Source organism: Micropterus dolomieu, linkage group LG20 (genome assembly GCF_021292245.1).
Source record: "Micropterus dolomieu isolate WLL.071019.BEF.003 ecotype Adirondacks linkage group LG20, ASM2129224v1, whole genome shotgun sequence".
NCBI classification, from domain to species: domain Eukaryota; kingdom Metazoa; phylum Chordata; class Actinopteri; order Centrarchiformes; family Centrarchidae; genus Micropterus; species Micropterus dolomieu.
This window is the reverse complement of record NC_060169.1, coordinates 23,957,034-23,973,017: the sequence shown is the minus strand read 5'-3', so window position 1 is coordinate 23,973,017 and position 15,984 is coordinate 23,957,034. Positions and strand designations below refer to the sequence as shown.

The window sequence follows — 15,984 nt, the reverse complement described above, 5'->3', positions numbered from 1 at the left end:
GAATAAAATGTTGGATAATCCAGGCTATGAATGATATATGAACAAACCCCTCTGTAAAAACCTTCCGAATATAGTAAGAAATACGACTGAGAAGGTTTATTTTTTGATATATAGTTTATATCAACAGTAAGCATAACAATAGATCCAGTTACAAATAGACCCAAGGTAACAACCCTGAAAAGCTATTTTCATTCATAATAATGTGAAAACGAGGACCTCTGAAATGGCTAATCTGTATTCACCTTTAGCTTGCCATGTAACTGTTTGACTTCTCTCCATGTTAAGTGAATTCACACACTAATTATTTTGCCAACACCGGCTTCTGATGAACTCTGGACTGCCTCCGTTCAACTTCTCAGATCTTCCCACACTTCTGTTCCCTTCAGAGACAGACAGAGTGGAGGAAACACACATATACTCACAGACACACACGTAACATTGCATGCTCTGTGTCGTTACGTGGATCTAGTAGTGGATTAAGATCCAATCTCTGATCCATAGTAACATGGCAAGACAGCACACTGGATGAATTCTTTGCTCTGTGTGTGTGTGTGTGTGTGTGTGTGTGTGCGCGTTAGTGCGTCCTGCTGGTCTAAGAGCCCACAAGTTTCCCACATTGCTGAAGATCTGATCCACAGCATTAACAAACAAGGAACCCCACCATTTACAACAGAGGCAGGACAGCTGTGTTGGAATGATACAGTAGATGCAACTATCTGGTCAGTTACTGCCCTGCTCAAAGATAGCTCATAATTTTAGTTTTTTCACATCCCAAATCCTGTCATCCAGTTGGTGGTCTGGGATTTTATATAAAAATCTATGTCTCTGCTCAGTCTTTTAATTTCTTCATCTTTCCTATGATATAAAATAAAACGTTGTGACTTTAAGAGATAAAAGCAATAGATTACACATGAGAGCTGTTAAAAATGTGTACTGTGTGTTTACTCAGGCTAGTCTTCTGAAAAACCGTTTTCCCTAAAATATCTTAGTGGTAAGATTACCCTAGATGGGTTACCTTATAGTGGGAATGAAGACAATTTAGAACAGTTGGGAAACAGTTAACTTAATTGAGATGTAAGAAAAAATGTAAGATGTTTAACTTGTAAACAGACATATACTGTATACCTGGCTTCAACATTTGAAGGAGAAATATGCCTTCAAAGCTCTGACTGTGGGTTGTGTTATGGTAGTGACTGAGGGTTCTGACACCTGCTCTATAATGTGGTGCGAGTGGTCTTTATGGGGTTAACCATGCACATCTTATGCATTTGAACAAATGTCTGAAGGGAGAAGGAAGGATCTTAGTGCTGCTGCCTTTCAAAAATCTCAATCTGCTGTTTTTACGATTTCTTTTCTCACGTACTGAAAGTTACCAGATAATTAAAGACCCTGTTCATGCAGATGGTCTCTCTTTTTAGCTTAGACGGTAACACTGGGTGCTGTCTGACATCTAAATGATTAGGTTTAATACTGGGACACTGCAGGTCACTTACTGAGTTACTCCCTGATAACACAATGTCCTCCAGCAACTAACCTACCAGTGGGTTCAGCAGAATTTGAAAGGTTTAAGTGCCGTTTTGAGTCTTCAAAGGGATATATTATGTGGTTTCTCTGTTTTATTATATTGTATTTGAATTAGTTAACAGCACTATAATAAAAATTGACATGTATTGAAAGTATTGTTTAGCCCAAATTAAATATTTTGCTCTCTCTCTCTCTCTCTCTCTCTCTCTTCTACTCTACCTCCATCTCCACACACACTTGTTCCTGATCTTACTTTGTATCAGGTGTTGAGTTGAGTTTCAGGACTCGGGCCTCAGATGGCCTGCTGCTCTGCGCCTTCTCTCCAGGGAATCAGGAAGAGTTCCTGGCTATTCAGATCAAAAATGGACGCCCTTACTTTTTGTTTGATCCACAGGTATGTACTTTTTTTCAAGAATGTGAGTGCAAAGAAGTGATATGTCAAGACTGCTTTGCAAAATATAAATCAGTCATATGGTTTAGTGTTGGGGATTAGGGTTTAAATGGTATCAATATTTACATTAAGGGGGTATTATGTAGTTTTCAGAGGCCACTAGAGGTGCGGTTTTTACATTGCAACCTTGCTTGTTACATGCATTTAGCTGACTTGATACATCAGCTCCCTGCTGCTTTTCAGTAACTATCTGTGTATCTTTCACTGGAGGCAGAGGAATGTGAGCACATCTAAATTTATTGGATGATAGCAAAAATAATAAATATTATAAAAAAATTTGTTGCCACACTTTATAACAGTGTGTTGTTGTCCTGTGCCGCTATGTTGCATTATTTTATATTGTGTTGGTCACGTAAGTTACAGCAACTCAGATCGGCAGAGAAGCAGTGTACCTGAGAATCGGTAAAACCACAATAAATCTAAATTGAACGTTATGAAGCAAACAGCGGCGGATCCATGCTAGCATAGCTGGCTGACCCTGCCTTGCATCACTATATGCTAGTCCAGGCTAAAATCAACACTTTTAATACCAGTGGTACACAGGATAGTATTATGGATTGCGTTAGCTAGTAAAGTAATGTGGAAAGCCATACAGCTGTAGTATTTTGCACCGTACAACGTTAGCAACAGCTTGGTGTTAGCCGGTGAGATTATCGTTAATGTTATCTAGCTTGAGCCAACTAAAGCAGAACATCACAATATATTCTCTGCCGGGCCCTCGATGAAGCTTCGCTCCCTCTGCGCTGAGAGTCTAGCTCCGCCCCCACTTTTATTGGTATTTATTGGCATGCCACCTTGTTAATTTTAAGTTCCATGTTCTGTCATTTATTATTCCAGTACTGTTCCTGATATTTTAGATTTTTGGTATCTCTTCAGTATTGGTATTTAGGCAGGTATTGTATTGAAGTCATAATTTTGGTATTGTGACATTTCTATGTATTTAGGTGCATACCACCACCACAAAGCTCTTTACAGGTGGAGACTCTGTTTGCTGCACAGCAAACTAGTGGGTGGGGCCACATTAGGGGGGATTCCGGCAAACAACCGATCATAGAATTTAAAGGGGTGCTCATGCCGTTGTCGTTGCTGTGTATTAAGTAGACTCACCCTAAGCAATTGCCTGCTTTGCCAACCCGTTTGCAACGGCGCGGGTGTAGATCAGTTCTGCTTGCGTGTCTGGTCTGAGCAGGCCGTGCTGGGAGGCCACTGTGCCTTTGAATCGACAGCTCCAGCTGTAACATCCAGAAGAGGAGCGAGAGAGGAGGCAGAAACAGCCAACAGGAAAGAGATCGACGTTGTGCACAGTTTTTATCAATGAGTGATGTCCTGGTTTAGAGGCTACTGGTCACTGACCAATCGTAGCTGCAGCTGAGTTTGCACCTCGATGTGATTTTCTGGAGGATTCCTGGGAAACTGAAACTCACATGATAAAAGTTCAGTAATGATCACAAATGAACAACTTCATCTGTGAGGCCCCTGAGATCCCAACATTAGCAATGCAACCATCAACATGTGTGCCATCAACCAAGTTAGCATTTCTCTTTAAAAGTAGGAGGGCAATGAATGTGTGTCTTTTTTTAGTCTTTGTGTTTTGTTGACGGACTAAACTTGATCTGCTTCCACTTAGTCGGAAGCATCTTCATCGACCATTAAAAAAATACAGATGTAATCAGCAGCTTTTGTACTTTTTTTAACAGCAACAAATGTGACAGAAGAACACACCAACATTGTATTTATTTTAAAGTGGCCATTTGACCCATTTTGTTTCACCAGTTCATGAATCATTTTCATCCAAATTCCCTCATTTGTTTTTGTCTCTTACTTTATTTTTTCATTCTGCTCACTTAGCTTACTTGCTCACCTTCACCAGTCTTTTTCTCTATTTTCTTCTGATCCACCTCTGTCTCTCTGTCTTTTTCTCTCTTTCTTCCCTTGTCTCTCTCTTTCCCATTTTCTCTCTCACTTGCTCTCATCTAATAAATGTGATCTGTAGCCCCTCATTGGTTTCTGTCAGGGAGACAGGGAGAGGGGAAAAACTTTGAAAGTGTGTCAACGTTTGAATTGGACTGCAATTAACTCATTCCCTGCAGTCACCACGCGTGAATACCAATTGCAAGCTAATTAAGCTTTGCACCCTTGCACACACACACACACACACACACATACACACAGCCCTGCTTCCCTTATCCATCCATACAGACACATGTAGAGGGGTTAAAGAGTCAACGACTTCGATGATGAAAGTGATGATGGGAGATGATTACACATACTTCCATGAGACCACCAACTAATTACACACTCAGACAAACACACACATACACCCTTACACTTTCCTTCCTCATCACTATCACTATCCAACACGTGTAATCAAAAAGACTTCATCAAAATGTAACCATGCGATGCATCTGTATGTGAGGAGGTGTGCGTGTCACTGATATATCCTTATTGACTAGCATTCTTAATGTATGTGTCTGTGGTCATGTGTGCAGCTGGATGTGCGATGCAGTGTATGTGTGTCTTCTCCAACTCGGTTGATTCCTTTGTTTAGGCTAGTTTGGGGTAATTAACAGTGGGAGTGGTGTCACGGCTTATTAGTGTTCCCCTAGATACATATAGCTGGGCCCATTACTTCCCCCTATTAGCCTGTTGAGCTAGCCTAATGGGATTACTAGTGCAGGGGGGGTAATTTAGCATGACACAAGAAAGTGATATGCTCATAAATATGTGCACATCTGAGCTGCCACACACATACACACTAAGTACATTGACACACACAAGTACTCAAAAAAATTCCCTTTCACAGAAGAGGTAGACCAAAGCATTGGAGTTAACTTACTGTCACACACTACACACACTCATACAGTTTACTCTATTGAGGTGAGTGCAGGTGAGTAGTGTTTTATGGACGACTGGTTTTCTCAGTATATATATGTCAGCTAGCAACCCAGAGAGGCAAATTTTAAGCAAACATCTAGACTCTGTCCAGGTGGGTATCCTCAAACTGAAGTGCGATGACGTAACGGTACACCTGTGGCTGGAGCAGGAAGGCATAAGGCCTCTCTGAGATGCAACAGCATAGGATATGAAAGCTTTTTCAGATTAGGAGTTGACTATAGGAAAAGGGACTGTGAGAGGTCAGTCAGTTTACTACTCTCTCCGGGACCTGGTTTATTCTTTCCAGCTGTCTCTCCAAAGGCTTGTGCTAGGCCCAGATTGGTGGCGACAAATGACCTTTGAGATGACAAAAATGTGTGATCTTTTCCTCAACCATCTCTCTCTCTCTCTCTCTCTCTCTCTCTCTCTCTCTCTCTCTCTCTCTCTCTAATCTCATATGCATGTATTTACAGTCGAGTTTTTGAAAAGAAGGAAGATGAATAAAAGAAGGTAAAAACTATTACAAAAACATTTTAAATGTATCTACACTGAAGACCTGGACTAAGATTGCAATATTTTATATCGAAATACTGTTGTAAGAATGGAAAACATGTAGAAGAAAGCCTCAGTGGAAACAGCGAGAGAGATGAGGAGATTTATTTCTAATAAATTTTCAAAGATTTCAAACAAACCTGTCATTATAAACTTTGTCATTTTGGGGTATTGTTTGTAGAATTTTGAGGAAAATAATTAATTTAATCCATTTTGGAATAAGGCTGTAACATCAAAATGTGGAAAAAGTGAAGCGCTATGAATACTTTCCGGATGCTGTGAATCTGTGTACCTGAGAATCGGTAAAACATCAATAAATCTAAATTGAATGTTACGAGGCAAACAATGGCAGGTAGCGTTAGCTGGCTTTGCATCACTAATAGCCTAGTAAACAAATCGCTCCACAATTTCTTTTTACCTATACATCCTTTCAACACTTTGACATAATACCGGTGGTACACAGGATAGTAATATGGGTCGCGTTAGTTGGTGAAGTAATGTGGAAAGTGATGCAACTTTGCTTCGGGTAACGTTAGCAACTGCTCGGCGTTAGCCGGTGAGCTAACGTGACTCTCTCCGTAACACAGCCTTTCTGATGTTCACTGTTTTCACCGACATCATCTGAATCTCGTTTGGTCTGATGGGCTTCAGCACATACAACTTTATTGTTGTTTTGTATCCTTACATGAAGTGTGTGTTTTGCTAGGAGGCGCTTGTTTTATGGTGTTAGTGGGCTGCATTTTGTTGACTGCGGTGTTGTCGCTGTAGTCGGAGAGAGGCTCGGGAGCGCGCACGGGGCCACATCCCGACCCGGTGTCCTCACATAAGAAGCAGAATAGTGACTGTTGCAAGCAACAGAGAAAACAAGTGTGTGCTTCATTTGTAAGTGAGGTTTGAGCCCTTTGACAAAAAGGAATTAAAAATTTTATCTATTAATAAGTGATTTCATTGGAAAACTACACATAGCCCCATTAATTTGTCCCCCGTCTGGAAGCTCACATTCTGTATTGGGCTGCCAAGTATAACTAGGAAAGCCGCAGGTGCAGCACTTTGGATAAGTGCTATTTATCAAGTGTGTTTGGGTGTGTGTGTGTGTGTGTGTGTGTGGGTGTGTGTCCATCAGCTCCCAGTATTGCATACTGTATATTTAAGAGATTTGGCATTGGGACATTCCCAAACAGCGAACACACACCTCAGTTGAGTGCAGGCTACACGGATGACACCACCATCAGCAGGCCTTTGCTAAAGTGAAGGCACCCCAGTAGTAGTTTCTGGGAAAGTTGAATTGTTTCCACTGCCAGTATCTTCCAGGCAAGGGAAACGGGTGTGTTTGTGTGTAAGTGTAACAGAGAGAGCGAGAGAGAATGACTCCTCCCATGTTGCCTTGTTAAGTAGAGCTGTCTAGCAATGGTAGTAAAGATGTCAAAGGCTGATATACTCTGGCATTCATACATTTATTGATCTCATCATTAAATCGTCATCACTGTGTGTGTGTGTGTGTGTGTGTGTGTGCGTGTGTGTGTGTGTGTGTGTGTGGATATATGTTGTTTGTGTGAGTGTGCACATACCCGTTACTCTTGTTTTACTACATTACTCTCTGCCTACTTGCTAAAAGCTGATCACAACAATGATGTCATACTTAATAGGTAGCAAAAAGCCCTGTAACAACACTTTGATGATTATATGTGCATGTTCGTGTCCTTTTGAGTGTAGTGTGTGTATGATGTGTGTCATCGATCCTTAATGTCTAACCTTGTTCGCACAACAGAAGAATAAAGAAGCTATAATTAAAAATGTTACAAAGGAAGCATGTTTGATTGCGCTGTGATTTGAAAAGTGATCTCTTGAGCCAGAGGTGATAGATTTACTTTAGTGATTACGGTATGACACATAGTTGCGAGACCAGTGGTCTGAGTTAGGAAGCAAGTCAACTGGACATCTTCACAACACCAATAATGTAGATGTGTTTTAATTCTTGCCTGTTTTGTGTGTGTGTGTGTGTGTGTGTGTGTGTAGGGCTCAGCAGTGGCTGTGAGTTTACAGGGTGATGGAGGGCGCCGCTACAATGATGGACAATGGCACAGCATCATAGCAACAAGGCGAGGGGCCGTGGGAACAATCGTTGTGAACAATCAATACAGAGGTAACTCTTCTCATATTCATACTGACCACTGTGTGTATCTGCTCAGTGTGTGGGTGGGTGAGTGTAAATGTAAGTTTATTTATGTTTGTCTATACATGTGAGGATCTGCACATGTGCTTGGATGTGAATAGTTTGAGGCCGACAAGGATGTGCGTGTGCGTGTGTGTTTCTCTGTATGTAAATCCCTCAGTTCCGCATGGAGGTATTAGCCAGGTTAATCCCAGCCACTATGTGTCTGATGAGAAAATACTGCCTCTCACACACACAGAAACTCACTTATGTTCCTCAGTTGTTCTCAAATATATTAATCATTTTCTTTCTTTCTGGGTAAATCTAGACAGAAACTAAATAAATAATAAATAATCTGGCTCTCACCTATGCCGTTTTTCCGTTACTAGTACCAGCTCGACTCGACTCGACTCGGCCGTCCTATTGCAGATAGTACCCAAAGATAGTACCCCTCAATGTAGCTGGTCGTAATAGCGATGCCACACACAACTGCTGCAACGTAATGTTCAATGCGACACACACACCAGTGACCCACGCACAGCTGTCTCTGTATTTAAGTTAAAACGTTCCAACATTACTCAGAATGTAAAGACAGATAAGCGGTATGAAAACCTTACAGCTGTGTTTTCCTCTGCTGTTGTTGCTGCAGCGGTCTGTGTGACAGTGGGGCCAGAGGGCTCTGTGAGGCGGGTGGCACGTGAGCTCCTCCCGCAGGTTGGCGCAGGTTTCCCCCCGCCACCACTTGCGGAGCCCCTCAACTCTGAAAACTTTGACTTTCGGAGGTGATACGATAAAAAGTACCTGGAAGCAGGTACAGGTACAACTTCTCCGCAATCGAAAATCAAAAAAAGGCGAGTCGAGGCAAGTAGAGTCGAGATGAGTTGAGCTGGTACCGTGCAGTGGAAAGGGGGCTCTAATCTCACTCCTCGGTTCTGTCTTTTTTTTGTTTGCCTTTACCCCCCGCCATTATATTGTCCTTTACTTTATTCTAATGCGTCCCATCCCTTTTTGTTCTCTAAATGCGATCTGATTACAAATCTGCTCTTACACTCTCTTCATTCCATACTTTTGCTTTGCCCCACCACATTTAAATGTAACACCACCGTCCTACCTCCGTCAACACCAGGAAGTGCTTCAGCTTCCAGCGGCAGCACCATTATTGGTGAGAATATGGGTGTGTTCATTGGAGGGCTACCAGAAGACTTTACTTTGCTAAGAGACGATTCAGGTAAGTCCACCATCTTTTAAATTATTACACATTAACATTTAAATCGAATTGATACATTTTGGCTGTCAACCTTGTCTATTGTAATTTCTTTTTATATACTTCATCGATTATTTTCTATCAAAGATTAATCTATGCAGGGATATAAACATTTTAAAGTCTTCTGGTTGAGGTGCAGCTCTCTACAACCAGACCAACTTCCTAAATTGTGTCATCATTCCCATATTCAGGCACCGAGATTTAATAACTCCTGATGAAGATAAGCACTGGATGGCAGTTGCCACTGACAACCTGAACTCAAACGTTTGAACCTAAACTCAGTAATTTTAGGCAGTTTGGAGGCATGGAGTAAAAATGTTTTGAGTGACAGTTATGGGATTTATTCTTGTCTGTCTCACCAGGTGATGCCCAGCTAGTGCGACAGGGTTTCTCGGGTTGCCTCAGAGACGTGAGTTTTAAGATGACTGACAGCCCCTCAGAGAAATGGAAATCTCTGGACTGGGCCAAAGCCACAAAGAAGGTGGCAGTGTATGAAAGCTGGGAAGGATGCCCTATTCAAACTGTGGATGGAGCCCATTTTCTGGGTCACGGTAGGATCTTGATTGGTTGTTGATGATAATATAAATGTTCATGATCATTTTTCGTTAATTTACTCCCTGGTTTCACAAGGACAATGCATACTAACATTACTACATGCTACAGAGATTTATGCCCATTAAGGGTGAAACAATGACGTGTACTATACATTATAGCACAATAGTTAATACTGAAATATAGAAACATGCAACAGGGTGTTAGCATTACAGTGAAAGCTCTGTGGCGTATCTCTTCATAAGCAAGCTGTGTTCAGATGTGTTCAGATACGTCAAGTGGATTTTTATTGTCCCTAATACACTGGCAATACTGTATATCTTAATAAGATGCTTGCTGCTGATGTCGGTGATAATGAGGTTGTTGTTTCATGTTGATAAATATGATGATGATAACCTAATTGGTCTCTGTGTGAAAGATCAGGTTCATCAGTGTACATTTCCTCCATTATTACTTTGTAAAAGGACCAACTCATCTAATCTTTTATTTGTTTGTCACTTTTGAATACATAACAAAACATCATAACCTTAAACATGTCACACCTTTGAAATGTGGACTGAAACTTTGGAAAAAAGGGTACATGGAATATTGTTGGTAATTATTTCCTCCTTGTTTAAGGTTACTTGGAGATGGGCAGAGATGTATTCAGTGGAGGACAGGACTTTGACATTTATATGGATTTCAGAACAGACCAGCTCAATGCACTTTTGCTCTTTACATACAACACACAAACTGAACACTATATGCTGGTAAGGAGCACATGCATATTTAAAATCATTGTTTAAATCCTGAAAATGCTCAAACAACATGACAAAAAATTAGCCTGTGATATTTTGTTTACTGGTGTGTGTTTGTAGGTGGAGCTGGAAGCCGGTCTCCTGTCCTTCATTCTTGCCTCTGAAGGTCACGTGATGGAACTCAGCATGTGGGTGGGGCTTAGCTACTGCGATGGAGACTGGAAACAGCTTTCACTGTCAAAACGCGGCTTGCTCATCTCTGCTGCAGTTGATGACTGGGCAGAGGAGACAATGGGAGCGGGAGGACCAGTGAGGCTGAGAGTTGATTCACCATTATACTTGGGGGGCGTGCCCATGGAGCTCATACATCCTGCTCTTGACAGCCGAAGTCACAAACATGGTAAGATATGTGTACACACAGAAATAATATCAGTACATTCACAAAATCAAGATTGGTGCAGTATACATAGGCTGTGCAGCTAAACCTGGACATTTCTTTTGGGTACCTTGACCTCATGAACTGTTTTCTGCAGTTGGTCAAACATGGCATTTACTTATTTGTGGTTCCTTGTTTTTGGTTTCCATCAATGGAGTTAAACATGTGAGAGTATATGTAACTTGCCTGCTCCTCTGTCTGCCCAGGGCACCATTAAATGAACCAATCAGGAGCCATATTGTTTATCCTGGTATTTTCTTGCAGTATAGTATTGACAAACTCAAGTATACTGGTGGCCATATTGTCATAGGGAGGTAAGGGGATGAGTTTGGCATATGAGTGTAAAACTTACAAATATGAAGGTGGAGGACAATAGTGCTTATTTTAACTATTTAAAATGTAAAGTGGAGATTTCATGAAGTTTTCAGAAAGATGTACTCTTCTCACATTCTCCTCCCCTTTCATCTCTGCTCTCTCCTCTTTTTCTCTCATTCTCCTTTTCTTTTTCACAGGCCTAGGAGGTTGCATAAGGGGTCTTACCATACGAAGTGATGAAACAAACCCTCCTGTCAGTCAAAGTGTTAATCTCTCTGTTGCCCGCCGTTCTGTTAGAGTCTACTTAGACGGCTGTCCCACCAGTGAAAGCCGGTACAACTGCCGAGGAAACGATTCTGTATTGGTGTATAGTGGGAGGAAGACACAAACCACAGATTATAGTCTACAGCCTTTCACTGGTAAACATGCACAGTATACATATACATAACTACACCAACACAGAGACAGCACTCACTCAAGTCACATTTAATTGATAGACCTTCCCCAGACATCAAACAAAAAATACAAACACTATGGCATTGATACTCCAGTTTCCTGCCAAGCCAATTAAAAAACAGCATTTGTTCAAAGGAGCACCCAAGTTAATTTGCAATCAGCAGTTTAACTTATTACTAAAGGGCCATTCAAATAAGAACCACCTCATTTCCAAAATATCTAGGTCCCAATACAAGAACATCCTCTACCCATCAGCCAGTTCAGTTTTTTTTCCAGATGAGTTTGTACTCCTCCTACTCCTGTCAATAAGATGTTCAAGAGTTCTCTGATTTAAGGTCACACTGGGGATATTACTCTGCTCCAACATTTTTTGACTGACAGAGGTAACTACGAGCTAACCATCCAAGAAAATCCAGCAGAGATTCATATATTGGGGCTGGGCAATTAATGGAAAAGTAACCAACCAAAATTTCAGTCATGTCAGTATGTTATATGTATGAAAGTGCAACAAAGAATCTTACTCTACAGGTATGGTGTTAGTGGTGAGTGTGCAGGAGATAGTGAAGTGTTGTGCCTCAGGAATAGGGACCCAGAGGTTAGCCCTGAAGTTAGCTACAAGTTAGTGCTGGAGCCAGGTTTTCTTCCCTGTGTGTCCTGACCAAAATCTGCAGGATGAAGCAAGTTGTTTTAGTCCCAACTGTCTGTTATACAAGCGTTTGTCAAAATAGTGTCTCTCCACACCCTAAAACATACCACTGATGGAGTGTTATTCAGATGTATATATAATATTAATTATTGTGTATTGTATAGTCTCAACAGATGTTAAATATAGCATTGTTTGGTTTGATTTTCCCTTTTTAACAAATATTTCAAAGTGTTTTTAACTGCTAAATATGTTCATAATTCATGATTTTCACTTTACTATTCAGTACAAATAATGAATAAGAGATCCCCTGTGGGGATGGAGAATCTTGTGCAAATTTTTCAAATATATTTTTTCTTTATGTAAGAAATCTGTATCTCCCCTGTCCCATGTGCATCCAAAACCCCTCCTCCTATGTACATACACACACACATACCTTTCAAGAGTACTTGTACAGGTTTGTGGCCTTGGCTGCCGGAGGTTGGGCAGCAGGACCTTGGCAGAGAGGACGCAGCAGAAGCAAAGGTAAAACATCTCTCGTCTTTTAGTCAGAAGTCTGATACACTCTAATAGTATGAATGAATGCCCCCAGACACACTCTGACCAGTCTCACAACAACACTGCTTTCCACACACCATCAGAGTAAACCAAATTATAAAGCACTGGAAAGAAACCTATTTGGAACATTGGAAAGAAGTAATGAAACGCAGTAGATCAGAATGTTATCTGGCCCTAAAAAGAGATGATGAAGGGGCAGAATATCTCTCTAATGTCAGCAATAGAAAGCAGAGACAGATCCTAACCAAGTACTGACTCAGTGATCGCAAACTTGACTATCCAAAAAAGAAGACACAGAAAATCATGGCAACCAAAAGAAAATGTGGTCACTGTTTGGCACTTCCTCCTTTAATCTAAAGCATTCAATGACAATTCAAATCAACATTCAACTTTGTAATCTCAGATTTCAAAAGGCTAAATGAGCTTTCAAAATTTAAAATATGAGAAGGAGACAGGGCTTATCTTGCTTCCCAGTATGTATCGACATGCCACAACCTGAGGGACACACATGTTTTTATTTCTGACTTGCTTTGGTCAATGTAAACTTCTTTCCCATGCCAATAACGCCCCATTGAAGTGAATTGATAAGGCCCTTAAGTGTTCCACAGCCTCAGGTTTTAGCATGCTCTGTGTGTGTGAGTGTGTGTTCGTCTTTACATGTATGTTCTGATGTGCTCTATAATCTGTCTAGCATTTAATTTACAAATTCACTAAAAAAATGTATGATTTCACCCCGGTTGAAACTGAAACATCTTTTACTGAGATGCATTTTGGCACGTTCCACAAGAGTAAATATTCACTCTGGTTGGCTTTCTTCTGTAGTGTTTCTCTGTGTTCTTAAGAAATTTTGGATGTATAACTACTACCATGCTGTACAGTATGTGAGACTTCAAACCTAGTGATATTACATGTGCCTGACGGTATGAGAGATTGATAAGGCCTCTATAAAGGGCATCCCAGTAAAAGGCTGTTAACCCAGAATGGCCTGTGTGGTCCCTTGTGTAATATAAAGCTGCTCGTTAGTAGTGAACGATACACTGGTAGGTCTCAGTATACCATGCCATGACGAGAGAGGAATGAAGGAGAGGGAAGAAGTGCTAAAAACATTAAGAACTAAGAGAAAATGTGGAGGATGGCTGACAGAAGAAAAACAAAAAAGGCTACAAGAGAACATGAAGTAGCTCCTCAACGTTGCGTAATTTTATGACTTAATATACTATCCATTCCTGTGCAAAACCAAAAAGCACAGCAGACTGGAATGAGTGAGAGAAGAAATACAGAAACTAGTATTGATAAAGAATTTGTAACTGTATATAAAGGAACAGATGCAAAGGAAGATGGGAGGGTGGTGGTTGTGAGGCAGTGAGATAGACAGAGAGGAAGGGAGGGGGGTGGGTGGGAGCTGGACCATCCTGAACCACTGAGAGTGTCAGAGAGAGAAAGACGGGGAGTGCTATAGAGAAGGAGGGAGGCTGATTGCTGTGAAATATAGCCCAGAATGAATGCCTGGCTGTATTAAATCAGTGCTGAAAAAGTTACTACTCTCATAAATACTATTTATGCTAATGGTGAGGTATGATTTACTGGGCCTATTAAAACACAGAGAGATGGTGGATGCTTTTTCTTTAACCTCATGTGCTCTCGACCTGTTGTTTTGCTTTCTTTTATATTCTCCCCCCTTTTTTGCTTTTATTTTTTGGCTTTCTTTTGATATTCGTTCTTTCTGACGCAATTTATTTATTCTTTTTTTGCTTTGGTTATTGTGTCTTTATTATTTATTGTTGTTTAGTGTAATTGTATTATGTGGTTGTTTTATTTATTAATGTATTGCTGCTTATAGTTATTTATCAGTTTTTTAGTCTTGATCCACAGGATTCTTCTCTTCACAGTCTCTTCTCATCAGCATTCATTTTGCCTCTCTCACTCTTGCTCTCAGTACCTAGGTCTGTACCACCTCCTACCACAGTGCACAGCTTGAATGGCTTCAGCGCAAAGGTGAGCTGGGAGCCACCCACTGGTGACATCAGAGGGCTGATTGACAGATATGAGTTGAAGGCCTACAATAGAGACCAACCACAAGTACCACCTATCAAAGCCATGTACCTGGCTAATGGAAATTTCACAGGTAAAACACACACTTTTGATAGTCTAAAATATTTGTACATATAAGTATATGTATTAAACATACACATTCAGATGAGGCACTTGCAGCCTCCGTGCAATAAGGGAAATTCATCTTAACTTGATGCCATTGTCCTATTTAACTTATTGTAGCTGGTTTCCTGCCACCTTCTTGTGAGACCCGTAAGGGCATTTTGACCCTTAGTGAAAACACATTGACACCACCTCACTTTACTCCTTTTGTCTCTCAGACACACACACACACAAACACACACACACACACTGTCCCAGGCAACCCTGTTAATGTCTCCTTGGCAAGTCCCCAGCTTTAGGAGACTGTCTCCATTTGGAACAAGACACTCAGGACTACCCCAATGATGTCATACCCTGGCACAGCTCTGCTCTCTCTCTCTCTTTCTCTGTTGCACACTTTTCGATCCTTCCTCACTTCATCTTTTATGATGATGATGATGTCTGCGTCCGCTGCTGCTATTCGTCCCCCTTCTCATCCACTCTGCCATGTCTCCAGGCAAATATGAAGATGAGCTCTCTGTCTCCGTCTTTCTCAGTGTCTCTCTTGCTACTCTCCATTCCCTCCCCCTCACTTTGCCAGACATAAAGTCCACCGTGATAAGGCTTCTTGTTAATTTATGATGGCCTCGACACCTGACTGCGGAATTACACCAACGGCTAAAAAACACAGAAAGCAAATGAGGGTGTAATGGCAGCGGAGTGGGGCCCTGGTCCCTAATTGAATTAAAAGACATGGGTACCAGAGAGAGAGAGAAAGGAATTAAGAGAGAGAGAGAAAAGAGAGACAAGTACAGGGTGACTGGACACAGAGGGTGAGGAGAGTGGAGGGGGTGGAAGAGAAGAGAGGGAGGATGTAAAAGAGTGACTTAGGAAATATGGAAAGGAGCGGAGAGGGCAGTGACGGCTAGGACAAAAAACATCAGAGAGAGACGACTGAAGCTTTACAATTAGAATAGACTCTCGTTTGCCAAACGCTTTAAGTTTGCTCAGCAACAGTGGCACAGAGAAACAAGGAAAGCATTTAAATTGCGCTATTGAAGAATGTTGACACATACTTCAATCACAACAGGTTTTAACCCACTAAAAGGAGCCAGTAAAAGGCCTTTAGCCAAGTAAGGCAGGGTGGCACAAAGGAGCAAAGGACCACAAAATACTTTTTGAACGAAAGTTCCTCCGTCTGTGTTTTCTGCCTCATTCTGTCTATGACATGTTCATGCTCTCCTCCTCTCCAGGTGTTCTGCCAGGTCTCACTCCATCCACTCGATACATTATCACTGTAAGTGCCTGTAGTCCTGTTGGCTGCACCGAGAGTCTTC

General features: G+C 41.3%; 1 protein-coding gene across 1 annotated transcript in view; it reads left to right on the top strand.

Annotated features, from left to right (window-relative positions):
• Nucleotides 1-15,984, top strand: part of ush2a (Usher syndrome 2A (autosomal recessive, mild)) — a 162,560-nt gene that overhangs the window by 21,660 nt on the left and 124,916 nt on the right. The window contains exons 5-14 of the mRNA XM_046033282.1: nt 1,788-1,918; nt 7,418-7,544; nt 8,680-8,781; nt 9,180-9,368; nt 9,988-10,118; nt 10,227-10,506; nt 11,055-11,276; nt 12,401-12,481; nt 14,451-14,639; nt 15,901-15,984. The exon at nt 15,901-15,984 is cut by the window's right edge and continues 57 nt beyond it. Of these exons, the coding sequence (XP_045889238.1) occupies nt 1,788-1,918; nt 7,418-7,544; nt 8,680-8,781; nt 9,180-9,368; nt 9,988-10,118; nt 10,227-10,506; nt 11,055-11,276; nt 12,401-12,481; nt 14,451-14,639; nt 15,901-15,984 (1,536 nt within the window). The remainder of the gene's footprint in view (nt 1-1,787; nt 1,919-7,417; nt 7,545-8,679; nt 8,782-9,179; nt 9,369-9,987; nt 10,119-10,226; nt 10,507-11,054; nt 11,277-12,400; nt 12,482-14,450; nt 14,640-15,900) is intronic.